Consider the following 24,366-nt stretch of genomic DNA (forward strand, 5'->3'; position numbering starts at 1 on the left):
AAAAAAACCAGTTTCATTTAACAGATCCTGAATTTAAAACATTTAAATAAACAAATATTTTATAAGTTCTGGAAGACATTAGCAGAAAGAGAAGAAAGACTGTGGGACACGGTTTTAAGCAGTCAGTAATCTGTGAATGGCAGGTTTCCTACAATACAGTAATCCAAAATCTGATACCCCACAAATCAGATTTCTTATGCCTTAAGATGATGGATTGGTTCATACAACTCCTAGAGCCGTTGTAGGCTAAATGTCTATGAACTGAAGAAGCTTCCTGGATGAGAAGTGAAAGGTCTTCAAGGAAAAACAACAACAAGGAAAGTCCAAGGAAAAACAAGAAACAATGGATGGAGACTAACCAAGGAGAGAAGCAACCTAGAACTACGGAGAAATTTCCTAACAGTGAGAGCAATCGACCAGTGGAATAACTTGCCTTCAGAAGTTGTGAGTGCTCCATCACTGGAGGCTTTCAAAAAGAGGCTGGACAACTGTTTGTCTGAAATGATATAGGGAAGAAATGGCTAACCTTTTTGCCATCGTGTGCCAGGAGCGGGGGGGGGGGTGTCGTGCATGCGTGTGCCCACACCCATAATTCTATGCACCCTGCCCCCACGTATGTGGGCATGACCTTCCCTGCTCCCCCGGCTCTTGGCACGCGATGGCACGGTAGGCCTGTTTTTTGCTCTCCCCAGCCTCCAGAGCTTTTCTAGGAGTCTGGGGAGGGCGAAAACGGCCTTCCCCACCCCCCCAGAGGCTCTCTGGAGGCCAGAAATGGCCCGTCGGCCTCTGGAGGGCCTCCGGGGGTGGGTGGGGAAGGCTGTTTTCGCCCTCCCCAGACTCCTAGAAAGGCTCTGGAGGCTGGGGAGAAAGAAAAATGGGCCTCCCCCCCCCAAGGTCCTCTGGAGGCAGGAAACAGCCTGTTTCCCTATTTCTGGTGGAGCCAGAAGGCTTGAAAATCGGCTGAGCTCACGTGCCCACCGATATGGCTACATGTGCCACCTGTGGCACGCGTGTCATAGGTTCACCATCACGGGTATAGGGTCTCCTGCTGAACCAGGGGGTTGACTAAAGGACCTCCAATTATTCTATGTTCAACTGCCTTTTGAAAAGCACTTTTGGGATGAGCATTTCAGGTTAGTGTTATGCAATCTAGGTGTCAGGTTTCGAGGTCGTCTCAAATATATTGCATTTCAAACAAAGTCTTTGAAGAAAAACTCCTATTTATTAAGCACGATATTCTAACCCGACTCCAAACGAAGCCAACACTGACGTCCAGCCCCAAAACCCTCCCTTTCCGTTCCCCGCTCCCCTGCACTCATTGGCCATCTTCCAAGTCATTCTACCCCTAATCTACTCCAGCTCAAGGAATTTCCCCCCTCCCATCCCATCTCCTAGGGGATATTATCTCCAGAGAAAATAAGTAGGTGAAAAGTCAAACGTCCCTTTCCAGACGCCTTCGCTTCTCCTTCTTATGTCAGCACTAGAGTAAATGCAGGTTGAAGTGCTGACATCAGGTCACTATGTCAGAAATCAGAGTTCTCCAATCCTTTGGTACCAGGAGCTCAGTTTTAAAGGTGGAATTTCTACTGTCAAAACACAAGACCCAAAGCAAATAACCAAGAGTCACTGAAGTATTTACTGTTAACAGTAGACACTGAAGGAATTCCCTCCAGAGAATAGTAGGAAGATGCACTCACACATTTTAGAAAGGAGGAAAAAATGATAATCATGCATATGCATAAGTAACAGATGTCGTAAGGATAATTATTCATCATCAACAAACCTCAAGGTACTTCTCCACCCTTCTACTGCTACTACCTTCAAGAAGGAATGATAGTCTTAACAAACAAACAAACAAAAAAACATATAAGTTATGAAATGTTGGTAAGACTTAAGAGGACCAGGCATTTCAAGGTTGTCTTTTTGGGGGCTAATTAGCATACATGCCTTCTGTTTCTATTTTGCTAACGGGCTCCCACTCAGCTAAGAATTTGTTTTGTTCACACTACACAAAGGTCATCCATCCATTCATACCCTGTTTGCTGAAGAGCAGACTTGCATGTCAGCCATATATTCCAGGCAGCTCAGTTAGAATAGATCTTCAGGAATCCTTTCCTCCCCTGTGCCCAGGCCATCTCAAAATAGGAATGGGTATTTCAGGACAGGGAGCACTTCCCGCCTGAAGTAGGAAGTGGGAGCTTCCAGAGTTGGATAGCAGAGAGGCAGAGGAACAGGAGGAGCCTGTTCCTAGTGCATGCATGCGCAGAGCTGCCAGAAGACAAGAGCAGCTAAAGCAAAAGGGACAACTCGGGAGTAAGGCCAGGAGATAATTGGCCCCTCCCATTAAGGCTTAAAAGAGAAACAAAGGCACTTGGGCCTTTTGCAGGAAAGCAACGTTGCTAACTCTGTTTCCAGTCGGCATCTCTTGTTTGTTTCTGAATTTGTGGGGCTTTGCCAAGTAAGGCCTTTGGCAGGGTGTCAAAGAAGATAAAGATTGGTGATTATCCCGAAGGACTTCTTCTGAAGGACTTTTTTTGCAACTACTTGGGACTCAGTTGGGAATGAATGTAATTCTCAGCTGTTACAATAAAATAGGTTCGTTTGGGACTAATTGTATCTTGTAATGACTCAGTAAGCCTAGGTCACAACAAGTGATACATGAGGAGAGAGAGATACGCCCTCTCAAGGCCTCCCTTATATAGACATCTTCTTAAAGCGGCAATACCCAGCTGACTCATCCTCAGTCTTAAAGCGGCAATAACCCTGCTGAATCATCCTGGTTCACAGCCTTACAGTGGCTGGTCAGCTTTAAATCATCATTACCGTGACATGGCTTTTTTTTCCCAGTCTTGAATACAAGACAAAATCAGCCCATGCAAAAATGGACGGAGACTTGCTGAAAGCCATGGATTTACACTAAGACAAGATAGCAAGAGTACATCCCTGGCTTTGTGGCTTTAACACACCTAAAGGGACCAGACTGGTGAAGACTTACGAGATCATTTTCCGTTACCGATGGCATGAATGGCTTACTGATTGTATCGCTGGAATTTCTCACAGATTTTGTTTTTAAAAAAGAAACACGAGGAAGAATCAACGTTTTAGAAGAGTTTATCTGTCATTGACGTGCCAACATAAGTTTTTTTTTTGTTCTGAAGTCTAGACAGATTTAAGCAGCTTGAGAGACAGCAAGCAGAGAGATGTGTGAATGTGCACAGAGCGTTTTTTGTTTTTGCTCTTGTGGGTTTGATTTTTTTTTTTAAAAAAGGAAGCCTTTTACAACTTGTCTTCTGCGGCCAGGCGTTAAAAACACCACACGGCTAAAAACGGATGCAAAAGAAGACAATTCTAAACCCCGCTAGCTATAATCATGGGTTCCTGAAAGATGCTGGGAATGGGTCTGAAGCAAAAATAAATGACACCGGTTCCTAGAAAACAAAAAAGACCAGAGGGAATAAAATGCAGGGTTTTTTTTTTTTGAATGGATAGTTGATCAAAACATGCAAGATTTGTCTTTAAACTCATTTATCCATCTATGGTTTGGTTCTGCAACCCAGCAAGACAGACACAGATTTCAAAGGATAATTAGAACTGCAGAAAAGACCATGGCTACCAACCTGCCTCCCGTTGAGGACCTGTATACTGCACGAGTCAAAAAGAGGGTTGTGAAAATATCTACAGACCCCTCGCGTCCTCCTACCCTCAAAACGACTATAGAGCATGCACACCAGAACAACTAGACACAAGAACAGTTTTTTCCCGAACGCCATCACTCTGCTAAACAAATAATTCCTCCAACACTGTCAAACTATTCACTAAGTCTGCATGACTATTACTATTAATCTTCTCATCATTGCCCTTACCCATCTCCTCCCACTTATGACCGCATGACTGTAACTTTGTTGCTTGTATCCTTACAATTTATATTGATTGTTTCCTAGTATGATTTGATTGCTTATTTGTACCCTATGACTATCATTAAGTGTTGTACCTCATGATTCTTGACGAATGTATCTTTTCTTTTTATGTACACTGAGAGCATATGCACCAAAGAGAAATTCCTTGTGTGTCCAATCACTCTTGGCCAATAAAGAATTCTATTCTATTCTATTCTATTCTATTCTATTCTATTCTATTCTATTCTATTCTATTCTATTCTATTCTATTATTTTTTTATTATTATTTTTATTTATTTTATTTATATGCCGCCCTTCTCTGGAGACTCAGGGCGGCTTACAATGTACTAAGCAATAGCCTTCATCCTTTTGTATATATTTATACAAAGTCAGCTTATTGCCCCCACAAACCGGGTCCTCATTTTACCTACCTTAAAAAGGATGGAAGGCTGAGTCAACCTTGAGCCTGGGGAGATTCGAACCTACAGTAATTGCAGACAGCTGGTGTTAATCACTATGCTATCAGTCTGCTGAGCCACCAGGCCCCTTTCTATTCTATTCTATTCTATTCTATTCTATTCTATTCTATTCTATTCTATTCTATTCTATTCTATTCTATTCTACAGGAGAGATGGAACTTACAACAACAACAACAACAACAACAACAACAACAATACACATTGTCATTGGGTCACTTGGTACCATGTCCAAGAATTTTATAAAACACTTCAAGAAATTGCAGCTTCTTGCAATAACACCAGAGGAACTGCAAAAAGGTGCGCTACTCGGAACATCGTACATCTTAAGAAGGTACTTGGTTGATAACCTAGGACGCTGGCAGCAACCCGTATCAACCATTCGCACCAGTCAGTGGTATTTGTGATGCATTTTTGAATGTTCAGTTGACTGAGTTTCATTTTTAATGAAGATAATAATAATAATAATAATAATAATAATAATAATAATAATAATAATAATAATAATAATATCATTCACTGGAAATTGTGCCAGAAGTTTGGATTTGAGTACAGCAAAAACCACTGGGAACATCAGGTTGAGAAAGTTTTAGAGAATGAGAAACTCAAGATCTTGTGGGACTTTAGGATTCAGACTGACAGGCACTTGGTCCACAACACACCTGACATAACAATAGTTGAAAAGAAAAAAGTATGGTTCATTGACATTGCAATACCTGGTGATGCACGGATTGAAGATAAGCAGCAAGAAAAAATCACAAAGTACCGGGACTTGCAAATTGAAGTTGAGTGACTGTGGAAAAAGAAATCGTGTGTTGTCCCGATTGTAATTGGAGCCCTCGGAGCAATACCCAAAGGGCTACCCCGCTATTTAAAAATTCTAAATTTGCGGGACTTGAACATTTTGACTCTACAAAAAGCCACCTTACTCGGAACAGCTTACATCCTCCGACGATACCTTAACAGTTCCTAGGTCCTTGGTTAGGACTCGAGCTGCTGAGCTATTAACCAGCCTCAAAGGCTGTGAATCTCACTAAAGATTAACTAATAATAACAATAACAATAACAATAACAATAACAATAATAATAATAATAATAATACCCCATTGTTAATGAAAAGCTCAAGGTGCAATAGGGTTAACTTTCTACTTACAATGAATACAGGTAGCCCTCAAGTTACGACCACCATTGAGCCCAAACTTTTATGTTGCTAAGTGAAATGTTTGTTGAATGAGTTTGTCCCAGGTTACGGCTTTCTCTTGGCCACGGTTGCTACAGTAAGTGAATCATTGCATTGGTTAAATGGGTAACACGGTTGTGAAGCCAATCTGGCTTCCCCATCGATTTTGCTGGTCAGAAGGTTGCAAAAGGGAATCATGTGACCTTGGGACACAGCAAAGCTAAACCGGATGCCAAGCCTCTGAATTTTGGTCCTGTGACCACGGGGACGCTGCAAAGGTCGTAAATGTGAAAAACGGTTGTAAGTCTCTTTTTCCAACGCTGTTGTAACTGTGAATGGTCACTAAATGAACTGTTGTAAGTCAAGGACTACCTGCTTTGTACCGCATGGCATGGCATGGCGTGATATTGATTGTATTGCATTGCAATATATTGCATTACACCGCATCATGTCTTGCATTATGTGGCAAAGGACATTAAAAACTATTCTTCCCAATTACCGTATTTTTCGGAGTATAAGACGCACGGGAGTATAAGATGCACCTACCTTTTTTGGTGAGGAAAAGAAGAAAAAGAAATCTCCCTCTGCCTCTGAGCAATTTTGCCTCTTTGCAGCAAACAGCAAACAGCCTACTTTACTTTCGTTTTCGTTTTCAGCATAGCTTGATTAGCACAAGGAAAAATCTGCTCCAGCAATTTAACTCTTTGCAGCAGGCAGCAGAGACCTGCGCAAAACAGCTGAGAGCAAATCAGCTGAGGGAGGCCGATCCAATCAACTTGTGCTAATTAGACTGTGCTGAAGCTGAAAGGAGCTGTTTTTTCCTTGCTGTTTGCTTGCAAGGAGGTAACTGCTGGAGGCAAAGGCCAAAGGGTGGGGGCCAGTGGGTGGGCGGGGCTACATTCGGTGTATAAGATACACCTAAATTTTCACCCCCTTTTAGGGGGGAAAAAGGTGCGTCTTATACTCGGAAAATACAGTAGTCTGAAATGGGAGACCATACTTTGTTCTTCCTCTTTAGGTTAGCCATGAAAGCTAAAAGTGGTTGGTAGCTTCAAACTTGATCCCTGCAGTTCATATCACTGGGCAATTAAAGTTCAACTCTTACTGTCATTAATTACTAATCATTGATTAAACTGCCAAAGTTGTATGCCATGGCTGCTTCCCCTGTTTAATTCTCTCCTTACCGTCTAGAATCCTGTCGCTTAGCAATAAGCATAGATTAGATTAAGAAGATCAAAGTACTTCTTCGGTTCACCCCGAGACATGCAAACAAGGTTCAACGCTAAATGATGAGCTCAGGTGATTGATCTCATAGCGGCAAGGAATATCATGGCTGCCTTCGGATCTCTGCCATTCAAGTCTATAAACGCTAAACCATGCTCACTGTTCACGGCGTGCAAATTCAGAGTGCAAAAAAGGAAAGAAAAAAAATGAATTTATGGATGAGCCTAGAAAGAAGGAAGCAGAAGATAAAAGCAGGGAAAGAAACGCATCCCTTCCTTTTAGAAGATTGTTCTGTCAAATGTGGGACCAGGGGATTTACTCAATCCCTGTTGTGAAAGCTGGACTATATGACCTCCGTGTGCTTTTTTTAAGAAGGGGGTAAGTTTTTAAAGTGTGAGAGGAGCATGGTAGCCAACCAGTGGTGAAATGTAAAATTTGTTACTACCAGTTCTGTGGGCGTGGCTTGGTGGGGGGGGGTGTAATGTGACTGGGTGGGTATGGCCAACTTTTTTTTTTTCTTTTAAAAGCATTTTTTCTACAACCTCTTCAGCCGAAGAGGTTGTAAAAAAATGTTTTTAAAAGCCTCTGACGATCAGGCAACTCAGCTGGGATCGTCAGAGGCTTTTAAAAGCATTTTTTTTCTACAACCTCTTCAGCCAAAGAGGTTGCAGAAAAAATGCTTTTAAAAGCCTCTGACGATCCCAACTGAGTCGCGTGATCATCAGAGGCTTTTTTTTTTTACTTTTGAAAGCATTTTTTCCAGCCGAAGAGGTTGTAGAAAAAATGCTTTTAAAAGTAAAAAAAAAAAAGCTCTGATGATTGCGTGGCTCAGCTGGGCATGGGGTGGGGGGCGCAGGGATTTTTGCTACTGGTTCTCCGAATCGCCCACTGCCATCGCTACCGGATCAGGCGATCCGGTCCGAACCGAGAGCATTTCACCCCTGTGGCCAACTGGTTAAGACACTGGGCTAGTCAATCAGAAACCAGCTCAGCAGTTCAAGACCCAACTATCACGAGATGGAGTGAGCTCAGGGGTGAAATCCAGCAGGTTCTGACAGGAAATTTTGAGCAGTTCGGAAAACTGGTAGCGGAAATTTTGAGTAGTTCGGAGAACTGGCAAATACCACCTCTGGCTGGCCCCAGAGTGGGGAGGGAAGGGGGATTTTGCAGTATCCTTCCCCTGGAGTGGAATGGGAAGCGAGATTTTGCAGTATCCTTCTCCTGCCACACCCACCAAGCCACACCATATCCACCAAGCCACGCCCACAGAATCGGTAGTAAAAAAAAATTAGATTTCACCACCGGGTGAGCTCCCATCCTCATCTCGGCTCCAGCTCACCTAGCAGTTCGAAAGCATGCAAACGCAAGTAGATAAATAGGTACCCCTTCAGTGCGAAGGTAAACAATGCTCCGTGCACCTCAGCGGAGAGTCCTGCTGGCCACATGATGACGGAAGCATCTTCAGACAATGGTGGCTCCCTCGGCTAAGAAACAGGCATGAGCACCACGAGTGGCATGGGAAACCCGTAACTTTTTTTTAACCTTTTAAGTTTTTAAAAGGGAATTTTCCTCTTCCCCTACACCAAAAGTGTTTCAAACTCAACAGCAGACAAAGGTTTAACAAAGAAGGTATATAGCAAAAATGATGATTTAACCTCTTCACCAAAATGCAAAATGAAGAGACCCTTACAATAACACAAGGCAGGCTACTTTTTATGACCCAAAAGTACACGTTTAATTTATTTAATTACATTCAAGGCCCATCAATCAACAGGGCTCAATATAAAACAAAAAAGCACTATCCTTATTAAGCCCCGTGTAATCCTACAATACTGCTATTTTTATTTGCTGTCCTCAGGGAAGTTTTAATTAAATATAGAGGTGCATGGATCGTGGCTCAGGACTGACAATCCTTTAAAAGAAGACATTAGAATAAGCCGATAAAATGCAGCAATTATATATATATTTTTGCAAACGATCCAAAATTGAATGCTGCCGAGATATAAATCTAACGATTTAAGTAAAATACCTTGATCCGTGCAACACAAATTACTCAGAAGACTGGGAGAACGTAACTTAATTCCGTGGCTCAAATTTTTGTGTCTTAAGTTCCACCACCATCACTGTCAAAGGAACAGAATCTCACCCAGATAGAAGCAGAACTGAGGACAATTCTTATGGGAATTCCGTTATATAAGGAGCCTTGGTGGCGCAGCGGAATTTGGTTGATCGATTCTCACCAGCTCAAGGTTGACTCAGTCTTCCATCCTTCCGGGGTCAGTAAAATAAGGACCCAGATTGTTGGGGGCAAGAGGCTGACTCTATAAACCACTTAGAGGCAGCTCTAAAGCAGTATATAAGTCTAAGAGCCTCAGTGGTGAGCAGACTAAGTGCTGTTAAGTGCTAGCACTTAGCTGCCAGCTGCCTGCAATTAGTGTGAGTTCAAATCTCACCAGGCTCAAGGTTGACTCAGCCTTCCATCCTTCTGAGGTAGGTAAAATGAGGACCCGGATTGTGGGGGCAATAAGCTGACTTTGTATAAAAAAAGAACACCGCTTAGGGGGGGCCGAAAGCCCTACTAAGCAGGTATATACAAAAGTATGAAGGCTATTTGCTTAACGCATTGTAAGCCGCCCTGAGTCTCCGGAGAAGGGCGGCATATAAATCAAATAAATAAATAAATAAATAAATAAATAAATAAATAAATAAATAAATAAATAAATAAATAAATAAATAAGTAAGTAAGTAAGTAAGTAAGTAAGTAAGTAAGTAAGTAAGTAAGTATTTCTATTATAATATTTATGGTATAGTAACTTTGACATTGCAGTGCAGCAAGAATACTAAGAGCAAGTTGTAGCTGGAAAATTCCTCCCTATGGGCGATGTTTTCTCCTAATGCCACATCGCTTAATAAATTCAAATCCTCAAAAAAACTAACTACGGCCAAATACAATGTATTTTATTCTGGCTCCTAAGTCCATGTTCAATTCAATTCAAATCTTTATTGTCAGTGCACAACATATGTACAACGAGATTGGCGGAGCTCCCTCAGTGCACCCCCCCCAACACAATACAACTCACAGTGAAGACAGAAAATCCCTAACCCAATAAATCATATTAACAAAACACCCAGTCCTATTGCACCAGTGTGAACATGTTACACGTTGCACCGGCCCTGCAGTCCATCATACTACGTAGTTATGTTCCTAATCTTTTCTTCTTAAAAAAACTATTCTGTAGAACAAATGTGTAAGACTACAACCCCCATCATACTGGCTGGGAATGAGGGGAGTTTAATGAAAAGAAGGACTAGGGGTGACATGATAGCAATGTTCCAATATCTCAAAGAAGAGGGAATCAAACTATTCTCCAAAGCACCTGAGGGCAGGACAAGAAACAATGGGTGGAAACTAATCAAGGAGAGAAGCAATTTAGAACTAAGGAGAAATTTCCTGACAGTCAGAACAATTAATCAGTGGAACAACTTGCCTCCAGAAGTTGTGAATGCTCCAACACTGAAAGTTTTTAAGAAGAGATTAGACAACCATTTGTCTGAAGTGGTGTAGGGTTTCCTACCTGAGCAGGGGGTAGGACTAGAAGACCTCCAAGGTCCCTTCCAACTCTGTTATTCTATTTACTGTTATTTTTTTTACTTCTTGGATTACTAAACTAAAACGCCTGGGAGAGCACCCAATTTTGTGAACCCAACTTCTCCAAATTCTATCGTGGATCAGTCACTTCAAGTGCAATGTTTCTGAATGTTTTCATTTTAAAGTTTGATACTGGAGCAATTTTGCAGCCACATGTTTACTTATTTTACAGGTAGAGATGAGCGAAGGAAGGACTCAAATCACGTGCAAAAAAGGCTGTTGAAGTCTCGAGGCTTTGCTCCTCCAGAAAGGTTTGAAGGATGCTGGAATTCAACGCTTTTGCTCTGAGAAAGTGCCCGGGAGAGAGATTTGCATAGTAACGGAGCTGTTCCTCTTATTCATCCTTCGCTGTTGCAACGGTCTGGCGTGACTCTGCAGCCGCCAGAGACAAAGATCCTCTTTTATTCCCTTTCCTAGAAATCAGTTTCACTAGAAATCCCATGGGGGGGCTGTATTCATTCTCAGTTCCAGGCTCAGGGTTTTCGGCAAAAGACCAGCGACATCCCTGCCTCTCTGCACGTTACCTCCACCCGTCCCTGAATCTCCCGTCCATCGCTCATGCGTTCAACTTTTCTGACAGTTAGAACAGTGGAACCAGGGTGAAATGTTCCCGGTTCGGAACGGATCGCCCGATCCGGTAGCGATGGAGGCGGGTGGTTCGGAGAACCAGTAGCAAAAATCCCTGCTCCCCTCCGCATGCCCAGCTGAGCCACGCAATCATCAGAGGCTTTTTTTTTTTTTTTTACTTTTAAACGCATTTTTTCTACAACCTCTTCGGCCAAAAAATGCTTTTAAAAGTAAAAACAAAAGGCCTCTGATGATCACACGGCTCAGCTGGGACCGTCAAAGGCTTTTAAAAGAAAAAAACCCTTTTTTTCTTTTAAATGCTTCCGACGATCCCAGCTGAGTTGCCTAATCGGCAGAGGTTTTTTTAAAAAGCCTCTGCCGATCAGGCAACTCAGCTGGGATCGTCAGAGCCTTTTGAAAGCATTTTTTTACAACCTCTTCGCCGAAGAGGTTGTAGAAAAAATGCTTTTAAAAGTAAAAAAAAAAAAAAATTGGCCATACCCGCTAACTCTTAAGGGCATTCTCATGTTACACGTGAAATGCTATCCGACACAGATTGGCTAGCCCAATTAAGATATTACAGGTAGACTTTGACTTATAACAGTTCATTTAGCAACCGTTTGAAGTTACAACGGCCCTGAAAAAAGTGACTTAGGACCAAGGGTGAAATCCATCAGGTGCTGACAGGTTCGGGAGAACCGGTAGCAGAAATTTTGAGTAATTTGGAGAACCGGCAAATACAATCTCGTGGTGGCCCCAGAGTGGGGTGGGAATGGAGATTTTGCAATATCCTTCCCCCAGGAGTGGGGTGGGAATGTGCAAGATGAATTTAATGGGAAAATGATCTGTAAATTGCATTCGGTAAACCAGTCCCTAGAGAGAAATAGGAATATTTGGAATATATCTGGAGATTTATTATCTTTCTTTAAAAAAAAAGATTAGATCATAGGTTCACTGGAAAAATGTAACATTTTCACATGCATTTCCTTGGAAAAATAAAAACTTCTCTCTGAGTGTCCAGCAATCAGTCAGTGGTAGCGCAACAGATGCCCGATACAGAGAGAGGCACAGAAGCCCTTTGTGTCAATTCCAAAGGAACAAGGCTATTTTTGCAAGGGAGGGAGGCCCAAACAGAATTGCCCGGGGAAGCCTCTGTTTATTTCTAACGCTACTTCTGAAATTCCTCTTTCTCCTACATATCCTACATGCAGGTCCCAACTCACCCTGGTGCCCCTATTAATCATCTTCTCTTCACATTTTGGACACCGTTCACGCCCAGGGGTGCTCTTCAGCAGGTTCCAACAGGTTCTGGAGAACCGGTAGTGGAAATTTTGAGTAGTTCAGAGAACCGGTAAATTCCACCTTTGGCTGGCTCCACAGTGGGGTGGGAATGGAGATTTTGCAATATCCTTCCCCGTGGAGTGGGGAGGGAATAGGGATTTTGCAGTATCCTTCCCCTGGAGTGGGGAGGGAATGGAGATTTTGCAGTATCCTTCCCCTGGAGTGGGGTGGGAATGGGAATTTTGCAGTATCCTTCCCCCTGGAGTGGGGTGGGAATGGGGAATTTGCAATATCTTTCCCCCTGGAGTTGGGTAGGAATGGGGATTTTGCAGTATCCTTCCCCTGGAATGGGGAGGGAATGGAGATTTCGCAGTATCCCTCCTCTGAAGTAGGGTGGGAATGGAGATTTTGCAGTATCTTTCCCCCTGGAGTGGGGAGAGAATGGAGATTTTGCAGTATCCTTCCCCTGTCACACCCACCAAGCCATGCCACGCCCACCAAGCCACGCCCACAGAACCAGTAGTAAAAAAAAAATTGAATTCCACCCCTGGTTCACAAGCAAGAGAGCGTGTCTGTATTCAACATCAAACTTTTAATGCCTGTAAGCCTCTTCATTAAGGACTGGATGAAGAACCAGCTTCAGCCTGGGATAAAAGCCCAACATAATCCAACACTATGTGGCCAAACCATCCTAGTCTTATTTTATTTATTTATTTTATTTTATTTCAAATTTATATACCGCACCTTCTCCCAAGGGACTCAGGGCGGTGTACAGCCAGATAAAAACATACAATACAAACATTAAAAACAATTAAAAGAATATATATTAATTTGGCCCCAGTTTAAAATGACAAACCAATTAAAAATTAAAAATTTAAAAATATGTTAAGCCAGCCCGGCTTGTTGAAAAAAGAAAGTTTTAAGGGCACGGCGGAAGGCACCGAGGTCTTGGATTCTCCTTATCTCTGGGGGCAGCTGGTTCCATAAGGTAGGTGCCCCCACAGAGAAGGCCCTCCCCCTGGGGGTCACCAGCCTACATTGTTTGGCTGATGGCACCCCGACGAGGCCCTCTCTGTGGGAGCGCACAGGTTGATGGGAGGTTGTCGGTAGCAGCAGGCGGTCTCGAAGATAACTAGGTCCTAAGCCATGGAGCGCTTTGAAGGTGATAACCAACACCTTGAAGCGCACCCGGAAGACCACCGGGAGCCAGTGCAGCTCGCGCAGGAGCGGTGTTACATGGGAGCGCCGTGCTGCTCCCATCACTACCCGCGCTGCTGCGTTCTGGACTATTATTGACTAGAAACCCAAGGGCTGGAGACAAAGTAGAAATCAAATCAATCACCCTGAGCTCAACTAACGATGCCTTGAATATCAAAGCTGGAAGAAATATCCAGAACCCATTTATTGTTGCTATTGTAAAAATGCTCAACGATAAACCACTTTAGGCAAGCTGTATTAATTGAAGTTAAATCATCCGAGTCCATTCATCCTTGAACTACCTGTAATAAGGGAATTACAATGCTTGCAGGAATGGTGTAAAGACTGACGAGACAGGAGGCTCTGTGAGGGACTGCTAACACATGCACCCTGTCTTCATCATGCATGTAATTCAGGCCGGTTCCATGATGATGTCATAATGGGTGTGAGCTCATATATACATTTATGTGGTGGATCCTATTCTGTCTCTACCTCTAAGGAACACATCACAGAAAGTTGGAACAAACTTGCTCAACAGCAGTTGGAATAAATTCCAGAGTTTAAGCTTGAAGGCTGAAAATCAAAAGAACTGGGAAATGCTTTAACAGACACATGCTAAAATGTGGGAGAAGGACTATAACTCGGTGGCATGAAAACACAACATGCAGACAAAAAGAGATTAAGAAGAAGCCCGTGTAACAAAGACTGATACTACATCTGAGTGTTTTACTCTACACCATGTAAACTTAAGGGACGCGGTGGCTCAGTGGCTAAGACGCTGAGCTTGTCATCAAAAGGTTGGCAGTTCGGCGGTTCGAATCCCTAGTGCCGCATAACAGGGTGAGCTCCCGTTACTTGTCCCAGCTTCTGCCAACCTAGCAGTTCGAAAGCACATAAAAAATGCAAGTAGAAAAAATAGGAACCACCTTTGGTGGGAAGGTAATAGCGCTCTGTGCGCCTTTGGCGTTTAGTCATGCCAGCCACATGACCACGGAGATGTCTTCAGACAGTGCTGGCTCTTCGGCTTTGAAACAGAGATGAGCACCGCCCCCTAGAGTCGGGAACGGCTAGCACATAGGTGCGGCGGGAACTTTTACCTTTAAGACATACCCATGTAGTAGGCTATATTGCTATTACCCCTTCTCATCTTCTCATTTCTCATCTTTTCTCTTCTTCTCATCTTTCCTACCTCCTTCTCCTATTGGTATCTTATGATTTGTCACTTTTTGTTGGCATCTTATAATCAATTATTGTAACTCTGATTTATGACCTATGACCTATCACTTTGTTGCTTGTATGCACAATGAGAGCTTATGCACCACAGACAAACTCCTTGTGTGTAGATAGATAGATGATAGATAGATAGATAGATAGATAGATAGATAGATATAAATATAGATAGATATATAGATAGACAGACAGATAGAGATAGATAGATAGATAGATAGATAGATAGATAGATAGATAGATAGATAGATGATAGATACCAGTAGGTAGGTAGGTAGGTAGGTAGGTAGGTAGGTAGGTAGGTAGGTAGGTAGGTAGATAGATAGATAGATAGATAGATAGATAGGTAGGTAGAGATAGACGATAGAGATAGACGATAGAGAGTGAGTGAGAGAGAGAGAGATGATAGATAGATGCTAGAGATAGACGATAGAGATGATAGAGAGAGAGAGAGATGATAGAGATAGGCAGATGAGAGAGAGAGAGAGAGAGAGAGAGAGAGAGAGAGAGAGAGAGAGAGAGAGATTGGAGATAGATAGATAGACAGACAGACAGACAGACAGACAGACAGACAGACAGACAGAGTTGCTCTCTAGCACCTTTTACTAAGTCTCTTGCTTAGCAATGGAAGTTTTGGGCTCAACTGTGGTCTTAAGGTGAGGACCACCTGTGCTGGTTCTCACTTCTCGTTGCCCACTTAAGGTGAAGGGGCTCTATTCAGGCAATTCAATATACTCATTTTGAATTATGTTACCAGCAGCTAGAAGGGAAAAGCTCTTACTCATATGCTTCTTTTCAGGGCTACACTGAAGAATACGAATGGTCAAAAGCATTTAAAAAAAAAAAAACCCAGAATCCTTTTAAGCAACCATTTCCTGCATTCATAGTCGCCGTCCAATGCTTGCCAAAAGGAGAAGAAGAAGAAAAGCAATATCTGCTTAGCTAAACAAGAGCCAAAAGAAAGAGACAGAGAGGCCTTTTTATATAGGCATTGTGTTTCCAGGTACCTGCAGCCTTCAAGATTTTAATGAGAAATTGTTTTCTGGGGGGAAAAAAAAAATAGATAAACAGGCAGAACTGTTGGCCAACTGTTTCCAGTCATGGGGTTTTATTATAGAAGCTGCCCTGAGATTCTCCAACCGGGCACGATAACGTTTTTAAAAATAAACATAAAACTCCCAAACGCCAGTAGGTCTGCTCTTATCTAAGGGTCAAAAGTATTGCAACCTTATTAGGAGATACGCCCCCAGGCTGCTTCTCTCTTACTTAAAGAGCTGTTAATTAGATGTTAAGCACTGCCTGCACTTCCAATAACTCTACAGAGCTCTTAAACTAGGGAATTCTTGATTGGCCAAGTGTGATTTTAGACACGCAAGAAGAATTTGTCTCTTACCCCATCTTTGGACATTTCTAGGAGACAGTAAAGTCTTCTGCAAGGTTGACCTAATTCTAGCTACATTAAGTGATATTAAAGTGATTAAAGGCCTGGAGACTAAAATTTAGGAAGAACGGTTGCAGGATTTGGGTATGGCTGGTCTAGAGAAAGAGGGACGCGGTGGTTCAGTGGCTAAGCTTGTCGATCAAAAAGGTCGGCAGTTCAGCAGTTCGAATCCCTAGTGCCGCGTAACGGGGTGAGCTCCCGTTACTTGTCCCAGCTTCTGCCAACCTAGCAGTTCGAAAGCAGGTAAAAAATGCAAGTAGAAAAATAGGGACCGCCTTTGGTGGGAAGGGAACAGCGTTTCATGCGCCTTTGGTGTTGAGTCATGCCGGCCACATGACCACGGAGACGTCTTCGGACAGCGCTGGCTCTTCGGCTTTGAAACGGAGATGAGCACCGCCCCCTAGAGTCGGGAACGACTAGCACATATGTGCGAGGGGAATCTTTACCTTTAGCTTAGTCTAGAGAAAAGAAGGGCTGGGGGGGGGACATAATAGCAGTATTCAGGTATTTGAGGGGCTGCCACAAAGAAGAGGGGGTCAAGTTATTTTCCAAAGCACCAGAAGGTGGGACAAGAAACAATGGATGGAAACTAATCAAGGAGAGAAGCAACCTGGAATTAAGGAGAAACTTCCTCACAGTGAGGACAATTAACCAATGGAAGGGCTTGTCTCCAGAAGTTGTGGGTGCTCTTATCACTGAAGGCTTTTAAGAAGAATCTGGACAGCCAGTTGTCTGGATATGGCACAGGATCTCCTGCTTGAGCAAGGGGTTGGAATAGAAGACCTCTAAGGTCCCTTACCTAACCCTAACCCTAACCCTTTCACGGTGACAATAAACTATGCCTGGCCACAAGTGTTTATAGCCCAGTGGTGGCAAACCTTTTACTCACTGAGTGCCAAACAGGTATGCACTTCACTTATGCACAGCTCCCCCCGTGCGCTGCGAGCACAATCACACCACCTGCACAAGCGCATGGTTTTTGCAGCTTCCCCAGTGCCCTGCGCGTGCAACTCCACCATCTGTACATGGTTGCGGCTTGTGTGCAGCTCCCTGTGTGCTATGTGCACAATTGCACCATTTGCGCATGGCTTTTGCATAGCTCCCGTGCGCTACGCGTGCAATTGCATCATCTGTGCATGCACACGGTTTTCACCTATGCAATCCACATGTGCGAACACAAATGCGCGCGCATGCCACAGGAGAGCTCCGAAGACCAGCTGGGTCTCCGGAATTGCGCACATGTGCACTGGAGGCCCGAACACCAGCTGGGACACGTGCGCATGTGCAGCTGTAGGTGAGTTGGGCGACACCTCGCGTGCCCCGGAAAGATAGCTCTGCATGCTACCTTGGGCACGCATGCCATAAGTTCGCCATCATGCTTGTAGCCTATCGAATGCCATTAACAACGATCCAGCTACTTTAAGGAAGTACAGATTCAGGATAAACAGAAATATTCACAATTTATACATCCAAGGATTAGTGGGGGGCGGGAGGTATTGCAGTCAAACCTTGAGGGTCAATAGCAGGGTTCACACATCTTAAGTCGCAGTTAGTCTAAAAGTGGCTTGGCACGTAAGCCACTTAGCCAGGTTCACACACTGCACTAAATCATAATCCCTAATCCAAGGATTCTTGGTTTATCCAAGGATTCTTGGTTTATCAATCCAAGAACTGGGTTCAAACAACACACTAAAAACAAAACAAAACCCCAATCAAACACACTGCATTTCAGCTCATTGCCATAGGCTTCATGGGATTAGACACTGCAAAGCATTGCAAAGACTATAGTAACTCCGTGACCGTTTGTTCCTCACCCCAAGTGGAAGGAAGGAAATGGAAGTGGAAGCTTCCGCTGGAAGTGGGAAACACTTCAACAACTGTGGAAAGAAGGACAAGGCATAGATTAAGGCAGAAGAGAGGGTGACATTTTTTTTAAAGTGAGAAATGTGTTTTTAGAAATATTATTTGATGTGGAACAGATTCTATGAGTGGTTAGAGACAAGAGGTAGAAATTAGAGGAAGAAAGACTACGAATGTTTGTATTAACAAGAGAGATGGTTTATAATTACGATCATAATTAACAAAAATGTAAATAAGCCAATATAAAAAGAAACTTAAGTTAAAATTATTTGGTTGTATTATTACTGTTATTCTCAGTACATCTGTTATTATATTATAATTACTGTTATTAGTTCATGTGTTAATATTTATTACTATTTTCTATTTGGCCTTTTTTTTTCTCTTGTAAATGGTATATCCTGACAATACACTGTAGTCAAAAATGGTTATGAATAAAATTATTTTAAAAAATTAAAAAATGTTTCCTTTCAGGTAAAATAAGGAGCTATGGACACACACACGCATGCACATGCATATACATACATACATACATACATACATACATGTATGTACATATAATCCTGTGAGGTGAGTTGGGCAGAGAGAGAGAGAGAGTGACTGGTTCAAGGCCACCAAGCTGTCTTTTGTGCCTAACGTAGGACTAGAATTCACAGTCTCCTGGATTGTAGCCTAGTGCCTTCCATAACCTCCTTCAAGAGCATTCAGTCCTTGCAAAGGATGAAATCATATACCTAAAACATTTGTGTTTAATAATATTTATTATGATGATTAGCATTTATTTATATCCTGACTTTATTATTTTTTACAAATAACACAAGGCAATGAACATCCCTAATAGTTCTTCCTCTTCCTATCTTCCCTATAACAACCCTGTAAGGTGGGTTGGGGGGACACAGAGAGAGAGAGAGAGAGGGAGGGAGGGAGAGACAGAGAGACAGAAACAGAGAGAGAGAGAGAGAGAGAGAGAGAGAGACAGAGACAGAGACAGAGACAGAGAGAAAGAGAGACAGAGACAGAAACAGAGAAAGAGAGAGAGAGAGACAGAGACAGACAGAGAGACAGACAGAGACAGACAGACAGACAGACAGAGAGAGAGAGAGAGAGAGAGAGAGAGAGAGAGACAGAGACAGAGACAGAGACAGAGAAAGAGAGAGAGGGACAGAGAGAGAGAGACAGAGACTAGCTCAAGATCAAGCAGTTGACTTTCATGCTAAGGCAGGATTTGAACTCAGTCTCTCGATGCTGGAAGATGAGAAAATCCCTGCCCATTTTTCCTTCACAAAACCATATCTTGCCTGAAGAAATACCGGAGTGCCTCACAAAGGCAACTAGATTGTATCACCTGTCATTCTAGTTTATATCTGCAAGGTATATGTGTGTGGGCGGGGAAGTATTTGAAGATTTCCCTCCTTTGTCTGCCGTCTGAAAAGAGGCACAAAAAAATAGTTCTTCGATCACCAGCTTCACGATGGATGGACATAAGAATCCTCTGTCCGTTACGAATGTAGCAAGGTCTCCTGATCTATTAGGAAATCTATTTGCAAAGCCTACTAATTTAAACCAGGATTGGGCTTCAAAAATTTTAGCAAGGGGTTCTCTGCCCAGTTGCTGGGTGGGTGTGGCCTAATCGGCCTCCTGCACCATGGCAAGGAGGGTGCTTTTTTTGTCCTCCCCAGGCTCTGGAGGTTTTCCTCAAGCCTCCGAGAGGGCGAAAACAGCCTCCCCAGGCTCTGGAGGCCCTCTGAAGGCTGGAAACGGTAGGCCCATTTTTCACTCTCCCTGAGCCTCCGTGCACGCCCTGCACTTACCTGCATCCAAAACGGGCTGTGTGGGGACTCCTGGGAGGGGTGGAACAGGGTGGGCAGCCAGGAGTGGGATTTGGGGGTTCTCCGAACTGCACAAAATCTTAAAGGTTCTCCCAAACCCCAGAAACCCCCCAGCAGCCCACCCGATTTAAACCCTTCATGTAGGAGACGACCAGGTTGAGCCAGAGGGAGGGGTCAAACATGTCATTAGTCATGAGTCCCTTTGTGCCCTCAGAGATCTAAGTCCAGCCACCATGAATTCCTTCTACCCTTATCTCCCGCCAAATTTCCTTTGGCTTTAAGTAGTCCAGATTCTTGCAGAGAGCTGAAGCTTACAATAAACCTTTATCTCCATTTGAACTGTCTGGATCTCCCGGATTTTCCCCGGCGCTTGACACTTCAAAAGTTTATGAATTGGCAAAACTGTTTTTGTCTTACGTTCTTTGCCGCTGAATAAGCCAGAGGTCTGGTTGCCACAAAAATGGGATGTTAGCCTGTAGTTCCACAGTATGAAGGAAAGGATCAACTTTTCATACACGGATAGAGAATGATACACTGAGTCTTTGATACAGAATACAATTCCAGGAGACACCAGATACTGGAATAAGAGTTTCAAACTGAAGGAGTAATTCATGAATTTAAATAGTAGTAGTAAGAAGGAGGAGGAGGAGGAGGAGGAGGAGGAGGAGGAGGAGGAGGAGGAGGAGGAGGAAAAGGAGAAAGAGAAGAAGAAGAAGAAGAAGAAGAAGAAGAAGAAGAAGAAGAAGAAGAAGAAGAAGAAGAAGAAGAAGAAGAAGAAGAAAGGGAACATAAAGTGGAAAAAGTTATAGAAAATGAGAAGGTGAAGATCTTGTGGGACTTTCAAATACAGACGGATCATCATTTGGAACACAACACGCCAGATATCAGTTGTCGAAAACCGAAATGTACAATTTATTAACATCACGGTACCAGGAGATGCCAGAGTCAAAGAAAAAGAACTGGAAAAAATCATGAAATATCGCGACCTGGCCATCGAAATTACACGGCTATGGATGAAACATGTCACAGTGATACCCATTGTCATCAGGACACTTGGTACCATGTCCAAGAATTTTATAAGAAACATCAGCAAATTGCAGCTTCCTGCAATAACACCAGCGGAACTGCAAAAAACTGCGCTACTTGGAACATCGTACATCTTAAGAAGGTACTTGGTTGATCCCTAGGACGCTGGCAGCAACCCGTATCAACCATTAGCACCAATCAATGGTATTTGTGATGCATTTTTGAATGTTCAGTTGACTGAGTTTCATGTTTAATGAATAAAGTAAATAATAACAACAACAACAATAACAGTGATACCCATTGTCATCGGGGCACTTGGTACCATGTCCAAGAATTTTATATGATACATCAAGAAACTGCAGCTTCCTGCAATAACACCAGTGGAACTGCAAAAAACTGTGCTACTTGGAACATCGTACATCTTAAGAAGGTACTTGGTTGATCCCTAGGACGCTGGCAGCAACCCGTATCAACCATTAGCACCAATCAATGGTATTTGTGATGCATTTTTGAATGTTCAGTTGACTGAACGTTCATGTTTAATGAATAAAGTAAATAATAATAATGAATGAGCTGCTCATAGAACATTAGCAATATGCTGGCTTTTGAAGTAGGAATGAAAAAAAAACACCACTTTTATCCCAGACAGAACATTAAGATAATTTCTTCCCTTTTAGCCAGCTGGATATTGAGGCAATGGTTTTTATCAGGGCAGCAACCATTTACAAAGAACTCCTCTGTTGCAAGGAAAGTAGGAGACAAGCTACGTTCTTTACCCAGAGGAAATAATTACATATACACAAGAGACACCTTTATGCTTAATTAAGAATAAACACAGCAGCTGATAAGCAACAAGGTTCTGGATCGGTTTGTTTTTATTTTTAATATTTGAGATCAGAAATGTTCCAACAAACAAGCAAGAAATCTCCCTTTCTAACATATAACTAATCAAAAAGAAACAGATGTTTCGGAGGAAATACCCACCAGACACTCTTGCTTGTTTCTCATGCTCGCTGCAAAATTTGGTTCTTTGCCATGCAAAAGGGGAATTTGCATTCACTTTTATGGGAGGAACTCAAAAGTATATACTTCAGAACATGCTTTAATGGGCTAAGCTTGCTAGATGTTGGCATAGGAAGCAGGATTTTTTTTCCCCCACTCTCAACTGTCTCTTAAAAACACGTCTAGTTTGTGTGGTCTTCTATACCGGAATAGCAGGTCAGAAAATTCAGTTTTGCACTGCTTGATATGCAAAACTGCTATTGTCTTCCTGATCATTTCTGATCAGTAGTGGGTTTCAAAATTTTTTTACTACCAGTTCTGTGGGTGTGGCTTGGTGGGCATGGCATGGCTTGGTGGGCATAGCAGGGAAGGATACTGTAAAAGAGCCTTGATAGTACAGTGGTTTAGTGCACCCTGTTATTAACACAGCTGCCTGCAATTTACTGCTGGTTCGAATCTCTCCAAGGCTCAAGGTTGACTCAGCCTTCCATCCTTTCTAAGGTAGGTGAAATGAGGACCCGGTTTGTGGGGGCAATAAGCTGACTTTGTATAAAATATACAAAAGAATGAAGGCTATTGCTTAACGCATTGTAAGCCGCCCTGAGTCTCCGGAGAAGGGCGGCATATAAATCAAATTAAAAATAAAAAAATAAAAAAATCTCCATTCCCTCCCCACTCCAGGAGAAGGTTACTGCAAAATCTCCATTTCCTCCCGATCAGCTGGGACTCGAGAGGCAGAGAATAGATGGGGGCGGGGCCAATCAGAATTTTTACTACCGGTTCTCCGAACTACTCAAAATTTCCACTACCAGTTCTCCAGAACTGGTCAGAACCTGCTGAAACCCGACTCTGGGTATAAGCATATTTTACCAGATTTGCAACAGGGTGCAGATAAGCTATCAGCAACCTTGTTCACATTTCAGCTTGAAATCCTATCCGTCCAGTAAGCATAGTCAAGAACAAAGGATTGTGGGAGGTATAGTCTACAATATTTGTCAGAAATGGTGTTGGGTCTCCTGCTTCAGTGGGGGATTAGACTAGATTTTTTTTAAATCAAGTTTTCATTATTATTTTTTTAATTAATACATATCTTATCACAGACTAGATAATCTATAAGGTTCCTTCCAATTCTGTTAATCTGTTAATATTTGGAAGAAAGCAGTGGTGAAATCCAAATTTTTTTTACTACCGGTTCTGTGAGTGTGGCTTGGTGGATGTGGCATGGCTTGGTGGCATGCTTGATGGCCGTGGCAGGGGAAAGATACTGCAAAATCCCCATTCCCTCCCCATTCCTGGGGGAACGATATTGCAAAATTTCCATTCCCACCTCACTCTGGGTCCAGCCAGAGGCGGTATTTGCCGGTTCTCTGAACTACTCAAAATTTCCGCTACCGGTTCTCCAGAACCTGTCAGAATCTGTTGGATTTCACCCCTGGAAGAAAGCCAAGATACTCTTTCATAATATCTCAGATTTATGCAGAGAGGGATTTTCTGAAAGGGAAAAGAAAGAACAATGGGGAACAGCAACAAGCATAAACTCTGTGGATGAAATTCACCCATTCTCAAGAAAACATCTGAAACTAGTTGAAGGCAATTCCAACCTCTACAATGTCAGAACTGCGAACAAGATAAAGTTGCAGACCAAAGTCCCAAACACGGATGGATGTTGGTCTTAAACATCACCAATTTCTATAAACAGGGGCACTGGTGTTTCTTGAGGCATTTATTCTGGATGTAAAGAGGCTGCCTTCCCTACCTAAGTTTTTAATAAAACATTCTTTTAATTAAGTGTGGTTGTTTTTTTTAATCAGGGCAACCTGGTCTATCCAAATACGGGAGGGAGCATACTGCTTCCGCTTTTGCCTTTCAGCATCAATCCAGGAGCCTTCGCAGTCCCATATTTGGGTAGACTGATAAAAAAAACCCACTTAATCTTTCCCCTGGTACAGCTCACAAAGTTAGGAGACCCTGTGGTTTAGAGGTTAATACATCTACTTAATATGTAAGGGACGTGGTGGTTCAGTGGCTAAGACGCTGAGCTTGTCGATCGAAAGGTCAGCAGTTCAGCAGTTCGAATCCCTAGTGAGCTCCCGTTACTTGTCCCAGCTTCTGCCAACCTAGCAGTTCGAAAGCACGTTAAAAATGCAAGTAGAAAAATAGGGACCACCTTTGGTGGGAAGGGAACAGTGTTCCATGCACCTTTGGTGTTTAGTCATGCTGGCCACATGACCACGGAGACGTCTTTGGACAGTGCTGGCTCTTCGGCTTTGAAACGGAGATGAGCACCACCCCCTAGAATCGGGAACAACTAGCACATATATGCGAGGGGAACCTTTACCTTTGATATGTAAGTAGCCTGGGTTCGAATCCCAGAAGGGTATGGCTAGCTGAGGAGAGCTTGAAATAGATTTATACTAAGTCTCCCTTTATCTCTTTGTCAGCAAATATAAATTTAACACATTCTGTTAATTAAAAAGAAGATAGGAAGCTGGCTTGCTGAAAAGCACGGAGACA

At 42.9% G+C, this 24,366-nt stretch overlaps 1 protein-coding gene across 3 annotated transcripts in view; it reads right to left on the reverse strand.

Moving 5' to 3' along the window:
* Positions 1 to 24,366, reverse strand: part of CHSY1 (chondroitin sulfate synthase 1) — a 117,309-nt gene that overhangs the window by 60,178 nt on the left and 32,765 nt on the right. For 2 of the 3 annotated variants that reach the window (XM_070953397.1, XM_070953396.1), the window contains exon 3: positions 17,953 to 18,015. The exons of the other annotated variant lie outside the window; for it this stretch is intronic. In XM_070953397.1, coding sequence (XP_070809498.1) covers positions 17,953 to 18,015 — 63 coding nt within the window. The remainder of the gene's footprint in view (positions 1 to 17,952; positions 18,016 to 24,366) is intronic. 3 annotated transcript variants of the gene reach the window in all.

This window comes from Pituophis catenifer, unplaced genomic scaffold, assembly GCF_029215685.1.
Source record: "Pituophis catenifer annectens isolate HBS135680 unplaced genomic scaffold, rPitCat1.0.hap2 SCAF_14, whole genome shotgun sequence".
NCBI lineage: Eukaryota > Metazoa > Chordata > Lepidosauria > Squamata > Colubridae > Pituophis > Pituophis catenifer.